The sequence below is a fragment of the Notolabrus celidotus genome, chromosome 3 (assembly GCF_009762535.1).
Source record: "Notolabrus celidotus isolate fNotCel1 chromosome 3, fNotCel1.pri, whole genome shotgun sequence".
NCBI classification, from domain to species: domain Eukaryota; kingdom Metazoa; phylum Chordata; class Actinopteri; order Labriformes; family Labridae; genus Notolabrus; species Notolabrus celidotus.
In genome coordinates, this window is record NC_048274.1 from 7,089,548 (window position 1) to 7,107,756 (window position 18,209).

The following is an 18,209-nucleotide window of genomic DNA, read 5'->3' on the forward strand; positions in this document are numbered from 1 at the left end:
ATCTCTTTAACAACTCTTTATCGGCTGTGTTTTTTAATTTATCTGTCATCTATAAAAGCGGAAACGATGGGAATTGGAACTAAATCAAAATGTTTTTTAACTCTATTTAAAAAAACATTTATTTTGGATGGCAAAAAGACGACTAATAGAGCTGCACATATAACGTCTGCTTATACTAGCTTGCAGCTAATAAACCTTGCATAAGCTTCTGGAAGTTATCTCTAAAAAAGTGTTTAGCCTCAGTTTATATGAGTCCAAATGAATAAATGAATAAATGAATAATCAAACCACACAAACACAGCCAATTCTGTTCAGGGGTCAAAGGCTAAAGGCTGATTTATACTTCTGCGTCTCCCCTACGCAGCAGGGGCTGACGCGGACATGAGCCCCACATACTTGTGCGTCGGTGTGTCCGTGTCGCGCAGCAATTCTCCGCCGAAACGCCTGAGGGCAGTGCGGTCTCTCTGATAGCCGGCCGCCTGCTTCCAGTCCCGCTACGATCTCTGTTTACTTTTCCACAGAGTTTCAGAGCGTGTTATGTTAATCTACAGCTGATACGTGTTACTGTTTATCATACAGACATGATTACATGAAGAATAGAGAGGAGGAGATGAAATACACGGCCGATGTGCGGCTGATGTCCGGGATCCCGGAAGTGCTGTAAATGCGGGAAAGACAAAGCCGCCGAGCGGACCAATCACAGAGCTTGCGGTCCGCGTCAGCTCTACGGGGAGTTACATTTTGGAGGAGATGCACGTCAGCTACGTGCATAGGCCTCTGCGTAGGTACGGGAGCTACGCGAATCCCCGGCGTAGGGTACGCCGTTGATTCAACGCTGAAGTATAAATCAGCCATAACGCTTCGCCAATGGCAAACACGATCAACAAATGGTGCTTTAAAAAAAACCAAAAAACTGCAGGGCATATCACGCTCACCGTACTTATCATATTCAGTCTGCAACATTACAGTAAAAGGCTCTCCCTGCTGCAGCTGTGCACTAAGCATGGAGTAAATGCAGCACAGGAGCAGTCATTACAAAGCAGTCTGTGCACACGGCTTTGAGTGATGCAGAAGCCGTGTAGTGGTTTGTTACATGGTGTACTTTTAATCCAGTTGATAAACGTGTGCATGCACCTGATATGCAGAGATATTGCAGTATTTAATCTTTGCAAACATTATAATCACATCTACACTGTGAGCTGATTACTAGTAATCAGTTTTTGTGCTTGTTGTCTTTGCCCCTATGGACACGATGGGATTTCACCTCAGGTTAAGAACGTATTAAAACTCTCAATTAATATACTTCGACAACTAATCTGTCATTGCACATTTGTTTTGATTAGTATTGACAATCCTAATTTATTTTTAACTGACTATTAATGAATTATTCCAAGTGAGGGCAGAACTCCAACAAGATGCTTCACAAGTGACCCTCTTTGCCTTTTGCATGACAGCTTTGTTCTAAGTGGTTATCAGGCCCTTCAGATCACTGTAGCCTGTCAAAGAGGAAGTCAAGGATTGCGCCGCCGCTGGCATGCTGTAGGAGATAATTAGACGCCCCGTTTTCATGGGGTTGTCATGGCTTGAGAAGGAAGTGCACGGGTGTCGTTGTGGAAGCATGTTCAGGGGGTTACTGGATGGGAATGTTGGTTGTGTGCGTTGGATGGGTCGACCTCCAAACACCATAGAAAGAGAGAGAGAAGTGAAGACCACAGTCAGAGCTGACAGCTTGTGGTGGCCTGTCATCTTCCAGCTGATGCGACACATTAAACAGTCATGATCACTCAAACCCATGGCTTCAAGTCTGTGATTCTTCTCTTCAGTGAGAGCTTCACACTGCCTCTAAATTGGAACCTCTTAACATATCCACACAGTGACTGATAATCGGCCGCTCCAATGCAAGGTGGGTGTATTTCTTAGAAAAGCAAAGGCTTCTGAGCTCCTCTGTGCTGAAAATGTGGTCGGCTTTGAATCACAATGAGACAATGGGAGCTGAAGAGGTTTGTTGACACCATCATAGAGGATTTCTGAAGAGATCGAGGACTAGAAGAGGAGGGGATAAAAGTTAGTAGGTGGTCGTTTTTAAAAAGGAGCCCACAGGAGGCTAAAAATAAGCGATGTTCCCTTACTTTCTGGACTTACAGTTCTTTCAGCTTTGAGTAATCTCAAATCCACAGCGGAAATGGCCAAATTATGACTGCCTCACATTCATATGGGAAACAAAGACACCCTTAAAGGTGTGTGGAGTCCGGTTGTAATCATCGCAGACAGAATTAGCGCCTTAAGTGACTTCAAGTATAGTTTTTTGTGAACCATCTGAGGATAGCAGCAGGATGTCCATCTACTGCCGCCTGGTTGTATTTCTTTGCACTATTACATGTACGTGTTCACATCAAATGGACTTCTCTCTCCTGTGCCCCCCTCTCCCTCTCCCTCTCCCTCTCCCTCTCTCTCTCTCACACACACACACACACACACTCCGGCTCGCTCGTTCCCCTCTTCTCTGCTTTTCTCCCACTCTCTTTATGCTGTTGCCGTGACATTTTGAAGAACACCATTAGTTCTATAATGACTTTTCATGTGGCTGCAGAAAATTTGTGCCATTACGAGAGCTATTATCAGATGCATAATCATTAAAGGCTCTTTTCATTGTGTTTGAAAGGGGAGGTCTGGATAGGTAGTACACTGTGTGAATAAATGGCTATTTTTTCCCTTTTGTGCAGCGTCCAGCCAGCCTACTATTTTCATACACTTTTTCAAATTTGCACATAGAGCACCCACATTCTGATTGGACCATGAAACTGTGACACTGGCTTATGCAGACACTGCTTCAACAACAACAATCCCCGTCTCTTCTGCCACCTGGACCTGTGACTTCTTATAGAAATGCTTGAAAATGCCAACAAAACTCACACTCATTAACCTCGCTGGTGCTCTCCCTCCCTTCTCCTTTGTGCGCAGTAAACCTTTTCAGTTTCTCCTCTTTCTCTCCCTCCTCTGTTGTTCTCCCCTGTCTTTCTGCTGCCTCAGTTTCTCAAGCATCAGCACCTCAATTCATTCCCAATTTGTGTTTTTATATTCTCATATCACCAGAGTAATGGGCTGGCTCGTTAAAAGCATATTTGCTTGTGCGACTTTATTTTCTGCGGTGATTTTTCATCCACACGTGTAGGATTGTGTATGTACGCCGTAGAGGGAGGCGGCGGTGGCGGTGAAGGGGGGTGGTGGGTGCGGATGCAACATCAGAAGGAGGGAAAAACTGAAAAATGGCAAATGGCTTCAGAGATGAATGATTTAGGCTGCCATCAATCCATTGAATGACTCTGGAAATGTTAGGGTGGGCTTAACAACTGTTCAGATCGGCGCTGTCACATGGTGAAATGAAATGGAGATAATAACGGTTCATACCTGATGTGACAGAGTACTCAGAAAATGCTCATTTAAACACACACATGCATGCACGCAAACACACTAACACACTAACACACACTCACAGAGAGTTGGAGGCCATGGGCAGGTCTGCAAGAGGCCTTTAGAGGGCACTACTCCACTGAGAATAGAGCTTGTGGTGAATTCATCCCCACAGGCCAGTGCAGACTGATTAACAGAAGCTCCTAATCAATTATGAATTGTTTGATGTTGTGTCTATAATTTCCGACCATGCATTTATTTTTAAACGAATGAACCGTCATCGTCTCTGCAGCAGAAGCAGGGCACGCCGCCGCCGTCTCCCTGAACTGGCTGGCATGCTGCACACACTGACGCTCATGTAGGGCCGATTTTAATGGTTTGGATTTAGAGTGACGACTCATGGTAAAGGAGGAAAGGAGGAGGAGAGAACAAGCCTAATGAAGTCTGTTAATTTGCTGCTATCAGAATGAAAGTCTCAGACTAATTATGGCCCTGGGTCATCTAGTGTGGATCACAGGGAGAGGTGGCCCTGCGTGGTTCACTTTGATTAGCTCGCTCACAACACAGCTCCTCACTTCATTACTCTGATCTTCCTCTCGCCGTCTCACGCTCGTCGCTGAGGTAGGGCAGGGTGGGATGGAGAGAGAGGAGAGGGAGCGTGTGCAAACAGACCAGTCAAAGCGTCGTGTCAGTTTAACTCAGGATGGCCGAGTGTGAAAAGGTGAGCAAAAGGTGCGTACCTTCAAAAGGAGCTGCCGGTGGACGCTCAGGCTGTCTCTGGTGCTTCCTGTCAGGCTGTTGAGGACTTAGCTGGATTCTAACCAAACAGTGAGTCAACAGTCAAAGCGTGCGGCTGGTTTGACTGTTCATCTCCCCCTCTGTTGACTGTAGAGTTGACAGATGTGTCGGAACGGTGGATTTGTTCACTTGCTGCAGACAGCCCCCCTCCTGCGCATCAGATGTCTCATAGTGGATTTCGCTTGAGGCAGTGGTGTGTGTTCGTGTGTCTCTGCGTGTGTGTGTGTGTGTGCGCGCTACATATATGTGTGTAACTGGTGTTTGCACATTACATCGAGACCCTTGAATTATCCCTGCTGCAGAAACTTCTCTAAGAGTAGTGATTTCACCTTTACCTGCATGGTCGCCTTGATTGGCTTTTGGAAAACAACACCGTGATTTAATTACCCTTCAGAGACAGCTGCCCTCTCTGCCCCCTGCTCTCTCAGTAGGAGGCGGTTGTATTCCTCTACATACCACAAATGTTAAGAGAAGAGTGTGATCCGCTGAGTTCCTACATGTTGGTATCACATGAGTGTGAGGATTGTGTGTGTGTGCATAAAAAAGAACATCTCCCCATGATGAGAAACCAATCCTGATAAGATGAAGAGCTGGTGTGAGTGCGGAGGGCTTGACAGACGGAGGAGGAGATTTTTGTGTGTGTGTGTGTGTGTGTGTGCGATGGGGGCGGGGGTCGATTTGAGGTGTAACTTGCCTGTCTCTGAGGCCTGCCTGTCATGTAGAGCATCAGTCATGCTCTTTCGCAGCAGTTTTATTTCATCCACCATTCCCTTTAGTGCTTTGACGGCGCAATCCACTGATACTGCCTTGTGGGAAGTGCCACTGTTTGAGCAGCAAGCGTGTGTGCGTGCGCAGCAGAGTCTCACACATTGTCATATTTTTTTGTCAAGTGCCTTTAAACTGTGTCGGAGATTGGATCAAAACCATTCAGCAGAATTATTACAAGTGAAAAGAGTTAATAACTCTTCTAAATCCCGAGCGTTGCAACCTCGTCCGACCCTGGAGCTAAACATTTCCTTTTTCTGGAACAGAATGAAACTTTTCTGTTTTGTTGAACTCAAAACTTCTGCTTTTTTCTCTGTCAAAAGAAGACTCTGACACAAACTGACGTTTAAGTTATTTTGTTTATTGTTAGTTCACTTACATTCCATTTACCCCATATTACCCTTTTTCACGTGTTCACTCCTGAACATTTCTTGGAAGTTAACGAAATGCATCACCTAAAATCTTCTCAAGTCAAATTCACACATTTCCCCCATAGTGTGAAGTTCCCCCCCGTCAAGTGGGAGGGGGCAGGGTCTCAGGAATCAGGACATGACGTAAAAAGGATGCTGCAGATATATCCAATATGGCGAGTGAGAGTCAGCACAGCAGAGATCAGGTGGAGGTGGAGCTCCAGTTGCAGCAGTTAGCCACCAAACCAGGGTGTTTTGATGTAGCCCTGACTAGGGGTGCAACGGATCAAAAAACTCACGGTTCGGATCGGATCACGGTTTTGAGTCACGGATCGGATCATTTTTCGGATCAGCAAAAAAAAAAGAAGACAAGACAAATATAACTTTGTCCCTCCATTTATTTTGTAAAACACTTTGCCCATTAAATAAAAACAACATTCAACTCAAAATGTACTGCATGTGCAAAGCACCCTATCTGTGGGCCCAGTCCTGCCTCATCACTGCATTTCATGGCATGGCAAGTGAAGGAGCAGAGGAACTCCAAAAGTTTCACTCTATTCTTCTTTCATTTGCTGATTTTCACCGTCCACTTTCCTTTGAGCTGCAAACTTGGAACACACGTTTTATGCTAGGGTCCTACAGCTGGCAAAGTGCCAATATGCGAACTGCCCAATAAACTAAAGTGAAAGTTAAAAATTGCACACGCAGCAGTGGACTCTAAGTGACCCAGTAACAGCCTGTCTGCGTATCGTTGGCATGGAGACAAGTCCCGGTAAACACAGGGTGACCGGACCAAAACACAGAGTGAAGGAATAACAGTTCGGGGACCACATATCGGCGGCCGGATGCGGTCCGCGGGCCGCGTATTGACGGCCTCTGGTGTTGTGGGTGCGCAACGGAATTTCATAACGTGGCTCAAGCACATTCAGTATTCACTGTATTTCACAGGGAAACACAAAATGCTCCCATACATGTGACTTACAAGATGCAGGAGGTTTTTTCAAGTTCCTCTGCTCCTTCACTTGCCATGACTACCACTGCGCTTAACGAGTGAGTGTGGATTGAACATGTGGTCATCACGTGAACACGCGCAACTTTTTTCATCAACCGATCCGCGGACCACGTCCGGGCCGAACCGTGGAGAGGCATCCGTACGGATCACGGATCAACGATGATCCGTTGCACCACTAGCCCTGACAAACCGCCATGTTCACGCAGCAGCGGAAGAAATGAACTTGTGTGATCAAACTGAAAGAGAAGATATTTATTACACACATTCAAACCAGCAGAGGGTGAGTTCAGGTAACGAGGGACAAATCTCTACTGGAGAGTATCATACGTTTTTAAACTTCTTTCCATGTAACAGATTTTATTGGAATGCCACCATCAGAAAGGGTCTGTTTATGAGTAGGTAGATATAATATGTTTCAGACCCCTGACATCAAAAATAACTTCTTTTTACATTTATATTTATTTAAGTTATATTTTTGGGGCTTTTGCACCTTTATGATAGAGGAGAGGACAGAGCTGGAAATTGGAAATGACTGTCAAGCAGATAAGAGTATGAAGAAGCTTCATTATGTGCACAAAGGTCATACTGGTCGTGTGATATAACCGTCATCCCCTCCTCCATCCTGCACATAATAAATTCTCCTGACCCTCACCTGCTGCGTTGTCATGTCCACTCACCCTGAGTGAGCTGGAAGGAAAAAAATTAACCCATCTGTGTTCAAACATGCAAGTCACCCTGGAGTTTGTTGCATATCAGAATCAGAAATACTTCCCGGGGGGAAATTCAGTCACACACTAAGTAAGAATATCAAATAATATTAATAGAAGAAGTAATTAATAAGCTATAAATACAAATACAATGAAAATAATGATATTAAAAGTATGTACAGAAGACAAAATAAGCTATGTAGAAAACACAGGGTTGAAATCCCCAGAGATCAGGAAGAGAGCACTCTGGTGATCTGTCTGGAGTCTGGATATGGCAGCGTTGAGAGCATTGGACGCCATAGTCGAGTTGGCAGAGTGGGGATGTAAACAGCTACCAGTATGACATGTGAGATCTCCCTGTGCAGATTACATGCTTGGAGGCCCAAGGCGCTTTCGTTGCTATCCCGGTCTGCCCGGACAGCCTGGAAGAGTTGTTTCTCCACCATCAGTTTGACATTTACCACAAGCCTCTATTAAGAGGCCTGAAGTGAGTCAGAGTTGCAGATGTGTGGAGGGAGAGAGTTCCAGAGAGTGAGGGCAGCGATGGCAAAGGCTCTGTCCCCCAAGGTGCGGTGCATGGACTTGGTGATAGGGGACATGAGGTTGGCAACTGATGATCTGAGGCGGCGAGATGGGGAGTGGCGTTTGAGGAGGTTGGTCAGGTAAGAGGGGGCGAGGTTTGTAGGTGATGAGCAGGAACATGGCTGACTTGACTGACACTGAACACATAGCTGTTGGCCGGGAGGCTCAAACCCTGCCTCTTTACCTCACACTCTTTTGAATGAGTTCAGCATTTCCAATATGGCTCCCACCGACAATTGGCTTCAAAACAGCGCTCAGGAACAGATGGGTGACGTCAAGGATACTACGTCCATTATTTATACAGTCTATGACGGCTCGTAGTGTTTGAGCCACTGCAGAGGAGAGAAGGCCTTTCAATGTTTCCAATCCCCCTCTTGTTTGGTGATGGAGTCTTGCTCTCTGTTTTATGGTGTCTGACCTCAGCTTATGATGCTAGCTTCGTTTGTAGTGTTAGTACATCTGTACATCAAACGCTGAGTATCTGTTCAGGTATCTTCAGCATTTGTCTTTTCTTTTATCGTCTTAAATGTCAGAAACTCTCCACCCCAAAGAACCAGGCTTGTCTATTTTTCCGTCACACCACCTGCGGTCCCCGAGCCCCCTTTGCTTCTTCCCCCTCTCTTTCTGGACCTGTGATGTAATGCAGACTCTCCACTGCTCTACACTCACAAGTGTATCCTTATCTCCCCCACTTCCTGGGAAATAGCGCAATCTGATAACTACAACATTCGTTGCTGCCTCTGATTGATTAACCAGTGACCTCTGACCCCCTGTGGGACATTTTAATTGGATGACGTATAATGAGCAGCCTTCTTTGAAGAAGAGCTGTTTTAAGGCCAGAGTGGATGAGGAGGTGATGCTGGAAGGGAGCAATCTAATTAGCTGATTTAACCGATAACACCTGAGGCAGCCGAGGGACCGTGCGTGTGTGTGTCTGTGTGTGTGTCTGTGTGTGTTGGTGCATGCACTATATGATTTCTATCTTATCACCATCACTTGTATGCTGGAGATGAATGCAGCCCTTGCAGTATTATGTGAGGATGATTCATGGATAATATGACCCAGCCAAGTATGTTTATATGCACTGAAACAAGGTGGTTAATACTCTGATAGCGTGTGCTGCAGAGAGAGAGAGAGAGAGTCGGCTGTGTTGGGGTAATAAATGAGATTCTGCGTGGCTATAAGTTATGATGAGTAGATCAATACAACATCTTAATGCAATAGGCTGGAGGCTTTAAAGGCTCTTTATATTGCATTCAAATACTCAATGATATCAAATCCAAGATCCCAGCACGAATACTTCAGTTCTTTGTTCAATGTTTTTTTAAAGTAAATATTGAAACCTTTTCATATTTATTGATTTCATCCTGCCTGATAATTTAACACGCGTGTTTTATACTCTGGAGTCAGTGCCGATCTGATCCGGCACTGAATAAATTCAGGGTGGCAGTCCGTGTAAAGTGAAGTGCAATGCATCATTACTTGTTAAACATGTTTACACAGGTGTTATATTGGCCGACGCTGCAGCCTGTCCATCAGGCTTAATCACAGACATTTCTCCATCCACAATTTGAATATCGGGATTTAACCTCCTGACCTTTCATTTTTCTGTGAAGTTCACGGACACATTTTTCAAACTTTAAAGACAACATGATGAAAACATTTAATTTGAGATTAGAGCGTGCGATAAATCATTTTAAAACCAAGGAATTATTTGATTTTCATTGGATGCAGAATATGGATTTTTTGAGCAAATACTAAAAACCAATAATAACCTGCCTCTGATAGCCGATACCGACAAGATCACCAATATTTTCTGTTTTCATTTTATATTTTAAAATGTGTTGTGCACACATGAGAGTCCGAGTTAAAGGTGACATATCATGCAAAATTGACTTTTTAATGGTTCTCTACCTGAAATATGTGTCCCTGGCATGTCTACAAACCCCCCGAGCAGATTAAACATAACTTTGAAATAAGTTAGTTGCATTTAATTGTAAAGTTTCTGAAGTGACACGTCGCTCCACCTGGAGTCTCTCCTCATCTCGTTCCTGTACTTCCTCATGAGCCACTGTCAGAGGGCTGGACTCTGGTTGAAGCATGAGTGGGACTTGATTTTAGAGGAGAAAATTGACTTAAGGATGCAAATAATGAAAATCTAAAACTGTGTCATGAAACAAAAACCACACTGCACTTAGTATCTGTATTTTTTAATAATATCACGATATAAAATGCAAAAGGAAAAATATTGCATTTTTTTCCCCCCAATATCAAGCAGCTCTACTGTCTATAAGCAAACCCCAAAATAAAACATTTCTCATTGTTGTTAGTGCTAGTTTGAGTATAATTATGAAATTTGTATAATCTATGAATTAATCCAGCTCTCATCTTCACCAAGATTAAAATTACAACACACATCTTGAAGTGATGTTTCTCCTTCTTCCTTTAATTAGATATGTTTCCAGGTTTATTGTTAAAGCTAGGGTTGGTAGTCTCGGAAAACCAGCATGAATTTGAATGTAGCTTTTCCTCATGACTCCGTCTAACCCCTCCCCTCCTCCCTCGGAGCTCCTCCAAAACAACGCCCCCCAGCTCACATGCACGAGCGCCGCTGATTCTCGACCATATGATCGTGACTGATTCAAAACCGGTCCTCACCAAAACATCATCATAGTGAAAGTTAAAAACACAAACAAACATGGCTGCTGTTAGTACTCACAACTATCATGCTAGCATTATCCAGTTGTACCGGTGACACGATATCAGGAGAAAAGTTATAACACATATAATACTGTAACAGCTCTACTGTTTGTTAAACGTGTTCAGTGTAGATGTTCTTAATTCCTACAGTGTTGACGGTCAGTGAAGGCATCAGGAGAGGTGTAGTGTGTGCGAGTGGGAGAGAGGAGAGACAAGAGGAGAAGTTCTTCATTCATTCAAACATTGATTGTTGTTTTGTTGGTTGGCGTGATCACGGCCGACAGTGACCGGTTATGAAAACTCAACGTGTTCACGAACCGGCTCGTCATCACTACAGCGTCCGGACGGACGCTACAATAAATATATATTTTCTGTAGGACTTACTGAACGTCATTAATTATTCTGCTTGTTGGTGAGAGCTTTTTAGACTCTGATCCGGACTACAGTCCTGAGCAAAGCACCTCATCAGGTCAGAGGGGACAGGCCCGAGGACGAGCGAGAGGGGCAGTAAATAGAGTCAGGGGAAGTAGAGGCAGGAGACGGGGACTCGCAGGAGTACACGCCAGGGAAATGTACGCACAGGAGGAGGGCAGAACGGCTGGACGGGATTTGATTGGTTTAAAATTTGGGGAGCCAAAAAACGATGATTGGTTAGTATTTTCCCAGGTTTACTCCGGCTGTAGATAGCAGTTTTTTTTCACTCTTTTTTAGGAACACATTATGTATTGATTACCATCAGGACATAAAGATCATTTTAACCAGTATGACAAAAAGTGTATCTAAATCTGATTACCAACCCCAGCTTTAATGAGTAGATCTTCTTTTTTTGGTTTTTGGTGTTTGTGTTGTTGTCTACATGTTCCTCACATTGTTGTTGGATTTTGCACCTTTCTTAATGGAATCTTAATTGAATGTTTCATGCTACAGTGGCACCAAAACCTCTCTTTCACTACCCTTTCCTTTCATTCTTCCATGGTTTGTTTTTCCAAACACCCTCCTTGTCTGTCTTTTTCATTTACCCCTCTCTCTTTCTCTCTCTCTCTCTCGCTCTTTCTCTCGCACATTGAAAGACTGTGAGGAGAGTGTACCAACAGAGGAGCCACGTAAGTCCAAGCATAGCACAGTGTGTGGCTGTGTTTGTGTGTTTCCTGTGTGTTTCCTGTGTGTGCTGTGCGGTAGGTAGGCAAGCAGCCTTTCCTGCAGGAGCGCCCAGCACACCTCCTCACTTTTTAATGAGAGGAGTGAAAATACCTTTCCAATGTCTCCTCTCCTCCTTTCTCCTCCTTTTCTCCTCTCCTCCTCTCCTCTCACCACACACACACCATAATTACAGCACCAGACAATTACCCAGCATACTCCTGGGATGCACATTTTGTTCTCTTAATCTGGTGTCTTAAATAATTAAAACCAACCATGAACTCCTCTTTGTGAGTGTGGCTCAAGAGGGCTGCATGTGTGTGTGTGCCTGTATCATTGTGTGTCTCGCTTTTGGTTATCCTGTTTCTTGTTAGGAATCCAGATCTGATGACACAATCCCAGCTTTCCCGGCTCCATGTGACCCAGAACAGTCCTGCTTTCACCTTTAACCTGATAGCTGTATGTGCTACAGTGTGTTTATGGAACAGCCGTACCGTATTCTGTTAATGTGTGTCATCACAGCACTTTCCCGTAATCCCTTTCCTCCATTCAGCTGACAAAAAAACAACAACAGAAATCATGTGTTTCCTGGAAGTCTGCTGAAATGTGCAGAATTAGTTCAGTATAAGAGGTCAACAGAGGAACACGTCCCTTATTCTCCTCCTTTAGGTTGCACAAGGACGCATTCTAAATATGTAAATCTCCTAATCTCTCTGTATCTGAATTTGTTTGTATCATACATATGTCAGCAGCACAGCGAGCGAATGCTTGAGGGTACACTTCCCGTTTGTGTGTTGATATTAATCCAGTGTTTCCGTCCTCATCAGCCAAAAAAGAAGAGGAGGATCAGGAGGATAAGAAATCCATAAAGAAGAGAATTAAAGAGCTCAAGGTGCTCGATCCAAAGATTGCACAGAATCTATGTAAGTATTTGCTTCTTTCTTAGCCCACTCCTTCCACCGAACACTGGATTCTTACACCCCCATGTGTCCCTGTGTTACGCTCCAGCCTTCACAGCTGCACACTCAACACTCAGTGCTCATTTTTACTCTTTATTTCACTGGAGTCACCTCCGGTTTCCTTTACTGTGCTGTGTTTACGTTATAAAGTGGCTCAGATGGAGAATTTTGGCAGCGAATGTGTTAGCAATTAAAGCAAGTCAACACATGATTGTGAATGGAGCTAATGCATCCTGTGACTTATGTCTCTACACACTAACACAGCTAAGTAACAATGTTAAGCATTCATTTAGGAGAGTGAAAACAGAAGGTAAATGCTTCTATGTATGTTTAAATTGATTTGCCTGTCGTTCTGCTTATTTCCCTCTCCCACACACACACATATTCACACACACACACACACACACGGATGCCTGCTCTGAAAATGACCGCTTTAAAAGCCCCCGACAGTAATCAGGATCCAGCTGATCTCTTAAGCACTCCCAGATCTTAGCACCTCATTGGCTTACATCAAGGGGAGCTGTGACCTTTATTTCATGTATTAAAAGAAAATGAGACTAATCAGCCCGGTAACAGTGATAAATCACGCTGCAGAAGTTCTATAGCGGGAGCGAGGAGGGGGGAGAAAGGAGAGTAGGTGGTTTATGTTTTCCACCATAAGAGGCAAAGAGTCTGAGAGCTTTGATTGAGGCTGAAGGATGTGGGGTTGATTGATACAGCCACTCTTAAGATACAGTGCAAATTGACTCCACACAACGAGATCTAATGTATTAGGCTTTCATTTTAAAAGGTGCACCACATTTTTTACAGGTGAGACAGTCAGACCTCTGTTGGGTTTCTGCTAGTGCTGGGCGATAATTCAATGACTGTAATTATCGTGATATGATTTTTCTTAATTATAAATATAACAAATGTACGATAAAAATCCGACATATTTAAACCTGTAATTACACACCAACCACTGGAAAGGGGGGGGGGGGTTCTAATGTGCCTTAAACGCTTGTGGCCACTCAACATTAGACAGATGAAGAAGACAGCAATGAACAGCCAATCATGTCTCAGGGTACGAGGTAGGTGGGGCTTAAATTGGGCGGCAGTAGCTCAGTCCATAGGGACTTGGCTTGGGAACCGAAGGGTCGCCGGTTCGAGTCCCAGCATGGACGAAGTTTGGCAAGTGGACTGGTGGCTGGAGAGGTGCTGGTTCACTTGCCTGGGCACTGCCGAGGTGCCCTTGAGCAAGGCACCGAACCCCCAACTGCTCGGGGTGCGCTGGTTGACGGCAGTATCCTCACTCTGACATCTCTTCCTAAAACATGTTCACTGCATGTGTGTGCATTTGTATGTATCTACCAAAACAACTGTATGGGTAGCATGTCCAAAATAGCATGAGTGAAAAAATAGAATTTCCCCCCTGGGGATTAATAAAGTACCTTTCTTCTTCTAAAGGCGTTTGGAGCGGAATGTAAACACAGCTGAAACGTAGGGCCCTATGATTTGCGCGTTCACGTAATCGCTGAATTGGCCAATAAAAACGGAATCTACTGCTAAACGTGGAATGTTGCGGAAATTGACATAATGTGACTGAAATGCTGTCATCATGAGGAGAAGGAACGTTTGTCTGGGGAAATGATTCCGGGAACCGCTCATTCGTGGCACCACCTGTGCATCTCCTCACAAGCACTCCCCCGCCCCCTCCCGAAATAAACAACATGTTGAAGCGGCCACCAGGAACACCGCCTAAGTCCTCTAAAAAACTACAAGACTCATCTCTTACTCCAAAATACAGAGCGGAACAGTTCCCAAATGACTTCTTTGTGTCAGGTGACAGGCTTTTTTGCAAATTCTGCCAATATACTGTTGACTGGAACGGTAAAAATATGTGTGATGACCACTTGTCGTCCAAACGCCATGTGAAAAACAGAGAAAAACAAAGTGCTATAAGCACTTTGTACTTATAGCACTTATTGGTACATTGTTATGTTACAACATTATGTTTTGACTTTTGACAAAATTGTGCTGTGATGTGTTGCATCAATAAGTTTAAGGATTTTTACATTTCTTTAATGGACATTTTATCCACTGACACAAAAAGAACACACTATATGGTGGAAAAATAAGTGTAAACGGTAAAAAAACAGAATTCTAAAGGGAATTTGAAAAAAAAGGATTCCATAGGGCCCTAGAAATGAGTGACAGCAACACTGAAGAAAACTCAAAACCTAGCAGCTCAAAGCAGAGTTGTTAGTCTAACACTGTGTCGACTCTGCATTAACTATTAACTTCATACGCTTCATTAAATATACTTTCAAGATGTGGGTAAATAAATCTGATTATGCAAATAACCTCAACCTGAGAAAAATAAGAATCTACAAACAAAAACTCCACAAAAATCAAATCTTACATTAAAGACCTGCTTCCTGTTAGCACCTTCAGAAATGATGGATTCAAGAAGTGTATCAGAAAACTAAATCCAGATACAAGCTCACAAACCGACTGGTTTCTTCAACTGTCAGTCAGGAGCAAAAATCTGCTTTTAAATTTAAAGGAAATAATGACTAGATATTTATCTTGATAATTATTGATATCGACTGACGTTAAATATTTTATCGTGATAACATCTTTTCCTATATCGCCCAGCTCTATTCTTAGCTTTTAAAAGGTGCACCACATTTTTACAGGTGAGCCAGTCAGACTCAACTCAACTCTTTCATACATAAAAACATGCAGCCCAAAGTGCTTCACAGAATAACAGAGAGACAGAAAACAACAGCAATTGTAAAATTATAAAAGGAATGATGATAAATAAAGTACTTAAAAATAAAATAAAATCAATACAGTAAAATGAATAAAATAAGTAATAGTGGAAAGAAAAGTTAAAGATAAGGTAGCGTTAACAAGATCAGATGAAGACAAGAAATACATAGATATGTAAATAATTAAATGGGATACATAAATGTTAAAGCAATGATTAAAATAATGATTAAAATGATAAAAATGATAATTCAGTCCAGGGCTAAAAATAAATAACTCCAAATTAAAAGCTAGATTAAAAAGGTAAGCCTTAAGTTTACTTTCCAAAACAGCCCTCTATTAGTTTCTGCACACTTCCTCCGTGTGAGTCTTTATGATTTGATCAGGAGAGCTATTTCTGGCTCTTCTTTACGTCCTGCAATCTGACGTCTGTGAGTCTTCTCTGGCTCATGTAAAAACCATTAAACTGAACTCATCACCACCTTTTCCTCCAATAATCATTAACGTTGAAGCTCAGCCACCCATCTTTTAACTGTCAGAGTGTTTCTGACTAATGACTTACGCTGACAAGACATTTGCCATTCAGTCCCTGGCGATCCCGCTTGCTTGAGGATCTCACACTGGCTAAACCCGTGTAATTTTTCAAATCACTGTTTCAGAAAACAGTTTCATGTCTGGCTGAGTTGAATTTATTTCCCTTCGGTTCCTGACTTCATGTGCCCTTGAGCTGTCCTGTTTTTATTTCATTATTCTTATAACATTTCTTACTATTATTGATTTGTGAGTGTCACTGGTCATAAATGAATATTTGTATTTATTCATAACAGCATTCGTTGTAACTCTCTTTTCCCTGTGCAGCGATCTTCCTGGGTTCCTTCCGTATGCCTTATCAGGAAATCCGTCGGATGATTGTGGAGGTGGACGAGGCGCAACTAACAGAACCTATGATCCAGGTAGGGCACCAAGTTATTCAAATGTGAAGAACTGCAAGTGACTTTCCTGGACTGAACATCTTTAACTTCAGCTTAGTCGTGAACTTTCTTGCTCTTGGATGGAAATATATTGTAAAAAACTTTCTATCTTGAGGCAGGAAGTTTATCTATAGCGCTTCGGTTCTCCCGCTCAGATGGTCAGTTCAAACTTTTTTTATGGTCTTGACTAGTTGTGTGTCTTGAATATGCATGTAGCCTGAGGCGGAAGAATTGGACATCTGTAAAGCCTACAGTACAACAGATGTTGAAGCAGTTGTTAAGCACAGGAAATCTGTGATAAAAATAATGAAGTGCTCTGCTGATGTTGAGTCGTCTTTTTTTAATGATATTTCTCGGCTTTTCTTGTTCGTAACTGCTTTAAAACTTCAGGGCTGTACATCCTGTTTCTGGTTAAATGCCTGAAATTAACTTCAACTTTGTGAAAGCAGAGTGTCTGACCATCTGTCCATATGTTTGTCATCCAGAAAGAATATCAAGGTAGGGATCAGAAAGCCAGGTGTGCTCTTTATCTGCTCTCTGTCTTTCACATCAGCTGGCTTTGTTTTCTTTCTCTGGATCATGACTTTTTGCTTTTTTTGTCTGTCATGGTTGACCTTTACATCCTGTGGGCTCGATTAAAATAAACGTAACAGCAGTTTCTTGACTAATATAGCTCACACTGACTTGAAATTTAACACATTTTTTAAACACATAATACATGTCAAGGACAAAAAATTGTTGCTGGAGAACTATCAGGAGTTTTTATTATTATTATTATTATTATTATTATTATTATTATTATTATTATTATGATATTTATTTATTTATTTATTTATTTTTGTGATTTGTTATCATTCTTATCATTGTTATTATTTATAACTTTTATTATTATTTTCTATTATTATAATTATTCCTAATAATATTTGTATTACTATTGTTAAAAATGTCATTTAATTACTATAATTAATATTATATATATATATATATATTGTATTTTTGTGATATTTTATAATAATAATTATGCATCATTATAATTGTTATTTTTATTACCTTTATTATTATTAGGATTATTAGATGTTTTATTTATGTCTATACGTATTTATCTATTATTATTATTAATATTATTATTATTATTATTATTATTGTTATTATTATTATTATTATCATTATTATTGTTATTATTATTATTACTATTATCTTTTTTATTTATGTATTTATCTATTATTATTATTGGTAATAACATAATTTATTATTACTATTAATATTATTATCATATTTTTATTAATGTATTTGTCTAATATTATTATTATTATTATTATTATACTTATTCATGTATTATTTATTTATTTAATAATTATTATTATTTTATTCATTCGTGTATTATTTATGTAATAATTATTATTTTTATATTATTACTATTTATATTTATATTATTATTATTATTATTATTATTATTATTATTATTACTATCATATTTTTTGGTATAAATAGTATTATTTCTATTATTGAGACAGTCCATGCTTCAACATTTTTATCAGACCGTGTAATCCACGCTGCCTTTAGAAGACCGCAAACCTCTTGTCACTGTTTTGGTTCCTGCATGAAACATGAGATCTAACACCCGTGTGATATTATTGACTTTTCCTTTGGTTAGGCTCTATAGCATGATATTTATGCTGTTATCCTCTGAGTTATTTTAACTGCACACCTGAATGTCAATGTTGATGTTTTGGGCAATAATCTTACTTTATTTTATGATGCCTCTGTGCAGGTGATAGCTGTGGCCAGGGGCATTATGTTTGCAGACATTTTATGTGTGTCCGTTCCATTTTCATGAAGGAGGATATCTCAGGAACGCCTTCAGGGAATTTTATTACATGTGGCACAAACATACACTCGGGGGATCAGCTCAGGGATGAATTGATTGATACTCGGTGGTGGAGAGGCCAAAGCCGCTGGTCGAGCTAGAAGTTTTTAGAAACAGAAAATCTGAAAACAAATTAATG

The 18,209-nt window shown here is 41.6% G+C and overlaps 1 protein-coding gene across 4 annotated transcripts in view; it reads left to right on the plus strand.

Moving 5' to 3' along the window:
• LOC117810642 (protein diaphanous homolog 3-like) overlaps positions 1-18,209 on the plus strand; it is a 256,109-nt gene that overhangs the window by 108,545 nt on the left and 129,355 nt on the right. For all 4 annotated transcript variants that reach the window (XM_034680563.1, XM_034680566.1, XM_034680564.1 and 1 more), the window contains 2 exons: positions 12,350-12,445; positions 16,091-16,185. In XM_034680563.1, coding sequence (XP_034536454.1) covers positions 12,350-12,445; positions 16,091-16,185 — 191 coding nt within the window. The remainder of the gene's footprint in view (positions 1-12,349; positions 12,446-16,090; positions 16,186-18,209) is intronic.